Source organism: Lutra lutra, chromosome 15 (assembly GCF_902655055.1).
Source record: "Lutra lutra chromosome 15, mLutLut1.2, whole genome shotgun sequence".
NCBI classification, from domain to species: Eukaryota; Metazoa; Chordata; class Mammalia; order Carnivora; family Mustelidae; genus Lutra; species Lutra lutra.
In genome coordinates, this window is record NC_062292.1 from 16,960,392 (window position 1) to 16,970,181 (window position 9,790).

General features: G+C 37.3%; 1 protein-coding gene across 1 annotated transcript in view; it reads left to right on the forward strand.

Annotated features, from left to right (window-relative positions):
* The window catches only part of XPR1 (xenotropic and polytropic retrovirus receptor 1), a 221,149-nt gene extending 212,395 nt beyond the window's left edge, over positions 1–8,754 (forward strand). Inside the window, exons 14-15 of the mRNA XM_047704526.1 lie at positions 2,921–3,142; positions 6,312–8,754. Coding sequence (XP_047560482.1) covers positions 2,921–3,142; positions 6,312–6,372 — 283 coding nt within the window. The 3' untranslated portion in view covers positions 6,373–8,754. The remainder of the gene's footprint in view (positions 1–2,920; positions 3,143–6,311) is intronic.
* Positions 8,755–9,790: the final 1,036 nt, after the last annotated feature.

Here is a 9,790-nt window from a genome sequence, read left to right on the forward strand (position 1 = left end):
ATTATTATGCATGTTGTCTCTTCATTTTAACATCAGACTGCAAGTATAGCTAGTGTAGTGGAGGGTGGGGAGGAGACATTGTGAGAATTAGAAAGGAGTGGCACCTGGGTGGCGCAGTCTGTTAGGTATCCAACTCCTGGTTTCAGTTCAGGTTGTGATCTCAGAGTTGTGAGCTCAAGCCCTGCGTTGGACTCCATCAACAATCTGCTTGAGATTCTTTCTCCCTCTCCTTGTGACCCTCCCCCCCCGCCTCGCATGCGTGCCCGCTCTCTCAAATAAATCTTAAAAAAAAAAAAAAGAATTAGAAAGGAAAAAATAAAACTAATTATTCATCCATGACACGATTGCATATGCAGAAAATTCAAAAGAATTTACAAATAAGCTATTAGAATATGTGTAGCTGCATTCCTGAATACAAGGTCAGAATAAATAAAAATTTAATGTTCTAAAAAACAATCCCAAATAATTAGAAAATGAAATTTTAAAAAACACCATTTTGAATAGCATCAGAATATATCATATACCTAGGAATAAATTTAATGAATGATTATGTGTACAAAAATTGACAAGCCAGTTCTATAATTTATATGGAAACAGGACAAAGAACAGCTAGACTAGGGGTGCCTGGGTGGCCAATCAGTTGAGCGTCCAACTCTTTGTTTTGGTGCAGTTCTGATCTTATGGTTGTGAGATAGAGCCCCGCCTCAGGCTTTGTGCTTAGTGTGGAGTGGCTTGGGTTTCTCTCACCCTCTCCTCTGTCCCCCAGGCCCTGCTTGCTTTCTCTGTCTCTAAAAACAAGTGAATTTAAAAAAAAAAAAAAGAAAAAAAGACTAGAATAGCCAAGACTATGCTGAAAAGAAAAAAGTTAAAGGACTTATCCTCTCAAATATCAAGACTTACTACATAGCCACAGTAATGAAGACAGTGTCTGGTATTAGTGAAAGAATAGATAAATTGTACACTGGAACAGAATAGGGAGTCCAGAAACAGAACCATACATACATTCACACTACCTGATTTCTGACAAAAGTAGTTAAATAATGGTGTGGAAAAAGAGGTTCTTTAATAAATGATAATAAGTCAACTGGATATCCATACGGGGGGGAAAACGAATCTTGACTCTTACTGTATACTGTATACAAAATCAATTCCAGGTGGACTACAGAACTACATATGAAAGGTAAATCAATAAATTCTCTAGAACATAGGAGAGTGCCATAAAGGCAGCTTTGGGTGTATAATATTATACTTTTTATTTCTGAGCGGTAATTACACAAGGTGATCACTTTACGGTAATCAAGTTGCCCCACTTAGTGATTTGCAAAATTTTGTAGATCTATGTCATACTTCAATTTAAACGCTTATTTTAAAGAAAGCAGCCTAAAAGAAAGGATTAATGTCAAAGTGGCAGTTAGGTTGACTGCTGACTTCTCAACAGTAACAATGAAAATCAGAAGTCATTAAAATGATACTTTCAGTGTGCTGAAAGAAAATGACGGTCTACCTAGAGCTCTTTCTCCATGGAAAATATCTTTCACAAAGGAAAATAAAGGTATTTTCAGACATGTTTATAGCATTCCTCTGAGTCAGGATGGCCACATCTATCACAATACTCTGATAAAATAAGATTAAACCTGAAAGATAAATATTGATCTGGAAACAGTATACTTGTTGCTGTTAGTGCTCCTTCTCAATCATGTGTCAACCCTCGTCTTCACTTTCCCAGATTTCTAGGTCTAGGACCTGAGACTCTCCATCACTATAAGACTGACTCCCCTCCCACTTCTTCCTCTTCCACATAGGATGCTGCTTTATGAATTAAAAAAATTTTTTTTCTAGTAAAGAAAAAAAACTCACTTTTTAAATTCTTGATTATTTCACTTCTTTAAAAATTATTTGCTTAAAAGTAGAATCAGATGTCCTGTCACCCATGAAAACAAAAGCAAAAAACTTCCTTTGAATCTACTTTCCTCCTCCAACTCTTGCCCGTTTCTGTCTCCTCTACAGCAGAACTCTTCAAAAGATGTCTGTACTTGGTATCTCCGCTATCTCACACCTCTCCATTCTCCCTTTAATTCAACTCAAGTCTTTTTTCCCCAATACTCAAACTAAATTGCTTTTGTTAATAATCTACAATAATAACAGTAATAGCAGCAAACACTCATGTATTGCCCACCGTGTGCCTGGCACTGTTCTGAGCATTTTATGTGTATTAACTGATGAATCCTCACAACAATCTTCAGGTAGATACTGTTACTATCCCATTTTGCCGATGACACTGAAGCATAAGTTAAGTAACTCATCCCAGGTCGTTATACTCAGTAAATGGTGGAGTCATGATTTGAATCTAGACCATCTTTCAGAATCTGTGCTCTTGTATCACACTGCCTCCCTGTTTGCTAAATCCAGCATTCAGTTCTCTGTACCTACCTTACTTTATCTCTCAGCAAGGCACTTTTTTCACTTCATTTCTCAGAGGCTTACATCTTCCTAACTATTCCTTCTCAACTCCTTTAGTGGTTCTTGTTCCTCTTCCCAAATTCTAGTATATGTGCTGCCGAAGCGAGCACCCTCTTCCCAAATTCTAAATGTTGGAATGTTCCAGGTTTTAATCCTCTGCCCACTTCTTTCCTCCACTTATATTATTCCTAATCCCATGACTTGTGCAGTTCTCCAGCCCCAGACTCTCCCTAGAACTGCAGACACATATCCTTCTAGTCACTGGAATTTCCCCCTTTGCCTAAACCATTCTAGTTCCCTCCCCACCCACCCCCACACCATCTTTTCCCGTTCTAATATCCTAATCCTTCATTCCTTGTTTTTATTTCGTTGAGTGGAAACTTGATAATACTGGGAGGGTTACAGGTTATGATAGCTCAGATTTTATAAATAATTTGCTTACTTACCCCATTTTGCTAAGGCGATTTGTGTGGAACTTCTTCCGCCTGGAGAATGAACATCTGAATAACTGTGGTGAATTCCGTGCCGTGCGGGACATCTCTGTAGCCCCTCTGAATGCAGATGACCAGACACTCCTAGAACAGATGATGGACCAGGATGACGGGGTACGAAACCGCCAGAAGAACCGGCCATGGAAGTACAGCCAGAGCATATCCTTGCGCCGGCCTCGCCTCGCTTCTCAGTATGTATGGATTCTGCTTTTCAGAGACCAATTTCCTTCAGGTGTTGACACTGGTTAACATTTAAGCCAAAAAGGTATCAGGTTGAACCACATGGAAATCCTGGCATTCAACCATTTTTCACCTACCAAAAACAGCAAGAGTGGCAATTTCATAGAATCCAATCTATAGAATGTCTTAACACAGAGAGTAAAATGTCATTAATACATTAATTAATGCATTAATGCTACGAATATGATATTAAAAGTACACTGGGGAAAATTTGTTGGAGAATAATTTACTTGACTCTTCAGTATGTTTTGTATACAAATAATTTTCAAGTTACAAACTTTAGGAATCCTGGCCCTGCAACTTGGCCTCTATGTAACCTTGACCATATTACCTAAATTCTCTATATTGCCCTTCCCCCTGAAAATTGAAATTAATATGATCCCTGCTTATAGAGTGGTTATGACATGGGATTTAGACCAGTTTCCTCACAGAAAAAGTTCTTACATATAAATAGCTTGTATTTATTATTTTTATTTTCTTACCAAAATACCCAAATAGTATTTTTATAAGCCATTAACTTTGTATGATCCTAAAAGAAACAATAAATGTAGACTGTATTGTGGCTGACTTGGAATTTAGAAACAGATTTCACAGTGGATTGGAATGACGGGGGAGACTTAAGTTGAGCGTGGGCAGTTGTCTAAAGGATAAGAGAACACTTGACTAGGCCAGAGGCACAGTAAAGACAATTAGGGGCAGAAGGGAAGCCATGTGACTAGAACTATAGTGAAAAAAAGAAAAAACAAACAAACAGAACCTGTAGCTGAATAGATGAAAAATGATTATAAAAGGCTGGAAAATACAAGCTTGATCATATAGGTAGGAAGGATTCAAAGATTGTTTTTCTTTTCTTCTTCTTCTTCTTTTTTTTTTTTTTTTTGGAGAATGTTTTTCGTGGTAGAATGACATGAAAGTAGTATTTTCAGAAGCTTTAATGCCACTGTGCAAGATACGTTGGGAAATGGAACCCTAAAGTCCAGAAAACCAACTGGAAAGCCACCATGGTATTCTGAAGTATCAGACATGGAGGACTTGGGTTAAGATGCTTTACAATAGGACTAAAAATAATATAAGCAGATGTTTTAAAGGACCTAAAAAAATATGAGGTGGTAATAGTAACCCATAGGTATAGAAGAGCAGAGGAGAAATTGCCCAAGCTTCAGACAGAATTTAGAACTTCTCTGAAGAGGACAGGTAGAGAAAAGAAAAGCAGGGAGCTAAGCCTGAGAGAAACAGAGAAAAGGAAAAAAGGAATAAACAAAAGGAGCAAGAAAGGAAGGGCCAGCGAGGTCATTGGGAAGAACAACAAAACAAAGCATGAGACTATTGTAGTAAGGACGCAGAGTTTGAAGAAGCAGGAGGAGGGCCTGGGAGGGATGGTGGGGTGAACAAGGTAAGTGCGGCGAAGGACGGGAGGACTGGAGGCAGTTGTGTCGTTGAGCTTATCCTTGTCAGTCACCAGCAGAGGGCAGTCTAAACATACACTATTTCTGCTTCAGAACCAGGGAAGCTCTGGCACTAGACCATTATGTTCAATTCCAAGTGTGAAGTGGAAAAACACTGAGATAGTAGACTGCAACCAGAAGATGATGTTTAGAACAATGGAACAGGTTATGTGCAATGGAGAGAGCAGGAAATCTAAAATAAGAAGTTCGGAATTTGAGTACTCACTCGGTGACTCGCACAGCCTTTAGCACATCCTTTACCTTGCTGAATGTCACTTTCTACCTCTGTCAAGTGGAAATAATGACACCTGCTTCACAAAGGACCACTTGTACCTCATAGGGCTTATGAACTGCAGATTATTTTAGTATAGGGGTGCCTGGGTGGCTCAGTGGGTTAAAGCCTCTGCCTTCAGCTCAGGTCATGATCCCAGGGTCCTGGGATCGAGCCCCGCATTGGGCTCTCAACTCAGTATTATCAAATCCTATTTCTCATCTAGTACAGGAGTGTCTCCCATTGCCTCCTGATTAGATGGCCATCTTATGCTGACTGGAAATTGTCAGTGATAATGAAGTTTATAACTCAATGGGGCACCTAATTTTATTGTTGGATGGTCATTATGGTGGCTAGCTTATGTTAGGCTGAAACATGCTTCTCTGTAACTTTAACCAGTTGGTCCTAGTTGGGCTACCATGTCTTAGTCTCCTCCCTCTTCTATATCATACCCTGTCAACTTTTGAAGACAGCTGTCATGCCTCTCCTTAGGTCTTATCTTCTGCTGGTTTACTCACCTAGTTTCATGTGCACCTCAAATGGCACTATTTCTATCAATGCTCATCATAATTCCTCATATTTCTCTCATACTTATGCTTTTTATATCCATTTTCTCACTTGATATTGATACTGTCTCCCTGAGGTAAGAGTACTGTTACGTGAAATGGGTATTATTATTCCTGCTTTATAGAGATGAAAATAATAACAGTCAAAAAGTTACATCATACAATCAGTACTCAAACTCAGATCTCCTTTTTTTACTCAAGTAAATTTACATACAGTGTTTTATTAGTTTCAGGTGTATAATATGATTCACTATTTCTGTGTATTACTCAGCATTCATCACAATAAGTGTACTCTTATTTCCCCCCATCTTCCCACCCGTGTCCCCTCTGGCAATCAGTAGCTTGTTCTGTGTATGTAAGAGTCTGGGTTTTTTGTTTGTCTCTTTTTTTTCTCCTTTTTTTGTTCACTTGTTTTGTTTCTTAAATTCCACATGTGAGTAGGATCATATGATATTTGTCTTTCTCTGACTTACTTCACTTAGCATTTTACTCTCAAAGTCCATCCATATTGTTGCAAATGGCAAGATTTCATTATGCTTTATGGCTGATCAAACTCAGTTCTTCTTCTAGATTGCTTCTTTCTCTGCTATGCATGACTGGACATTTTTCTTGTCACCGTCTTGGGGTTGCAGTCTAGTTTCTTAATGTTTTTCCAGTAATACCCAAAATTGAGCACGAACCTCCAGGAATAGTCCATAAGGCATAACTTGGTGCAATATGTAATTCCCATTTAAGATGTATTTTTAATGTTGATAAGATGGGATATGTACCTAATACTGTGAACATGTTTGCATTTTAATAATGGACTAAGTGCTTTTTTTCCCCCTTATTCCACTAGATCCAAGGCTCGTGACACTAAGGTATTGATAGAAGACACAGATGATGAAGCTAACACTTGAATCCTCTGAAGACTAGATTAACATCTTTGGTTTTCCTACTCTACAATTCTTTCCTCGACCAACGCAACCTCTAGTACCTTTCCAGCCGAAAACAGGAGAAGACACATAACACATTTCCGAGCTCTTCCAGATCGGATCCTATGGACTCCAGACAAGCTCACTGTGTTTCTTTTCTTTTCTTCTGGTTTAATTTTCATTTTCTATTTTTAAAACAAATATTTACTTCATTTTGCCAATCAGAGGACATTTTAAGGAACAAAAACATAGTATCTTATGGATTGTTTACAATCACAAGGACACAGATACCTATCAGGATGGAAGAACAGGCATTGCAAGGACCCTCTGATGGGACGGTACCGAGATACCTCGGCTTCCGCTGGGCCCGGTTTTGACTGGTTGAAACCGGACATTGATTTTTAAATTTTTTGTCAGTTTATGTGGAGAATTTTTTCCTTTCCTTCATACCCAGCGCAGATGCACTGGCCGCACTTGCAGGGAAAGTGCAACTTAGAGCAGTACCTTCATTCATGAAGCTACTTTTTAATTTGATGTAACTTTTCTTATTTTGGGGAGGGTTACTGGGTGGGCGGGAAATATGATGTATTTGTTGCATATAGTTTTCTCATTATTTATGAAACTTAACCATAAAAGAATGCTATAACTCCTGTGCAATGAAGGTGGTAACAGTGAAAGACGACAGGGGAAACTAATGTTGGACAGCATGTGAGGGTTTAGTCCACAATACCTCTTTGATGAGACAACTCGCACCAGTTTGACTTTTTCTTTTCTTTTCTTTTCTTTTTTTTTAATTTTAAGCCAAAGTTTTATTACTGATTTTTTTAAGTTGCTGCTGCTTTAGAATCCTGAGCATGTCTTTCATAACAAAGTATCTATATACTTCTACGTAACTGGTTGAAATTTTTTAAGAGGTCTGATACTTTTTTTTAAGGAACAAATGTGGAATATATTTGCCCATACTCCAACCATAACAACTGAAGTTATGCCTTATTAAGCTTCAGCATTTAGGGTAATGGAAGTATAAACTTTACTGACTCTGAACAAGAAGATAAAACTATTTCAGAGACTCCCTACACCTTACTGGATAGTTTTTCTTTTGGATTCACTTGCTTTAGCCAGAATTTGGTCAAATTAAGTCTGTCTTGGGGAAACCATATTTTTGAGAGCAAAGAACAAATTCTCCTTCTTCTGTCACATTACATGAATAAAACAGACCTTGGCAACCATTTCTTCCAGCAGTTTTAAAGGATGAACATTGGATTTCATTCCCTCCTATGAGAGAAAAAACAACCTGCTTTTAAGATTTTTGAGGTCTAAACTTGGTGTAAACAAAAGGTATATTTCTTAGACATTATCAGACTCTCATGGTCTGTGCACAATGCCCATTTTTACTTCTTTGTCTAATTTCTTTCCTACGTTCCTAAGTCATCCAAATAAGCCCCCAAACCTTAAAGGATTTTGCTTCCTTGAATGTGGTTGGCATTAAATTGAGCATTTCATTATCTAACAAAATTAATAGAAATACCAGAAAAAGTGAAGTATGTTTTAATCCACCCATCCCCCCCAGGTCCAGATGAAGATTCCAGCATCAACATCAGTGGATTCATGAAAGTAAATTACTTCTGCTGTTTTCAGCTTAATCTTAGGCAAAGAGACAAATGAGTGGAAGGGCAGCTGTTATTATCACTTACTCAGTCTTGAAAATACATGGTCACTTGCCCCTTACAATACCCCCATGGTCAGTAGCTCTTCTACCACGTATTGCCAAGTCTTCCTGACACCTGTTGTGATTCTAGTAGATTATATTAAAGTTACTGTTACTACCAAAATTCTATCAATTAACTGACAAATAGTTCCTTTTTAAAGGAGTTTATTCCATTTTTATTCTGACAAGCTTCCAAAGTTTTTTCCCTTTCCAAATTGTGAGATTTTTTTTTTTTCTGAAAAATCATACAAATTTTTGGCTTTTGTTGTTTTTTTATGTTTTGCCAAGCATGTTCTTTGGCCCAAAACTGAAGAGGAAAAGTTTAATTACTTTTTTTTAGTTTAAATAATCATTTATAATAATCAGTGGTAATAATTTAGTGACCTTTAATAGATTAAAGGTTTCATTACTTATACTTGGGATTTTTTTTTCTAACTATTTTGTTTTTGTACTTTAAAACTATGGGGGAAATATCACTGGTCTGTCAAGAAGTAACAGTAATTATTACTGAGTTGGATAAGTCCAGTGGACCAGTCATTTCTTGTACAAATAAAACTGGTGGTACTAATGTGTATCCAGAGCAATTTGAATTGTCAACTTCATTTTCTGTTAGTGGCACTATAGAATGACACATAAAATCTTATAGTTGACTTCTGGTATTTGAACTCCCCAGTGTTTTTCTTTCAGTGTATCCTATGGGCAATTTGATCTTTCTTCAACTGTTACGATTCTAGACCCTAATCAGTATTATTTTTTTCATAGATAATACAATGTTAGAGTTTGTTCCTTTTCTGATGTGTTTGTCCTTTTAGCATAGTCTGTTCAAGAATGAGAAGACTTATGTAACATTCAGCTTACCATGACAGATGCTCAAATAAGTATTTAAATACACAGCTTTATGTGCCTCATGAAGCTGTAGAGAGAAAAGCGGATTTTTCCTCATCAAGAGGAAGCAGTTTGGGAGACAGAGTTTACATTTAAATTTTCTTCCTTGAAAAAAAGGCAATGTGCATTTTTCTCTTCTAAGTTTTAAATGCCCTACCAGTTGCCAATGCTGTGTCCTACCTAGTGTTTTATTGGAGATGTCTGTACACTGAAACTCTCAGAACTCTTAGGAAATTAATATCACAGAGTCATTTTAAAGGAGTAGCAATCTAACCAAAGGTAAAAACTTCATCTGATTTTAGGTTTAGAAATTCTAGTTTTATTTTATTTGAGAATCAGTTTATATCATCAGTTTAAATACTCCCCAAAGGAATAAAAGGGAAGTATTAAATGAATAAAGTTCATTGATATGTATAGAGAAATCAGAAGACAAAGAAAAATGGCTTATTTTCTACTCACAAACATGCACCTATGCTTAAGGCTGCCTATACCATTAAAATGGAATCATCGATGATTTCATCCCATACAGAGAGACAATAAAATGATAAAATTAAGTCATCATTAACTAGGTTATAATGGTAATTTTATGGAAAATGGAAAGATGTTGAAAACCCATATGCAACTTTCTTTTCCAGTGTCTCTCATTTTTCTACTTAAGAAAGCTGCTCAGCTTCAGAGTCGGAAGCAATGCTGTGAGAGTATGCCAGTCTCCTCATCAGTAACCTATATGGCCTCTTAAGGAAAATGGGGCCTAGCCCCCAGGATCTGCAACTCCCCAAAGTTTTCAGCATGAGAGTTTTAAGATTTTAA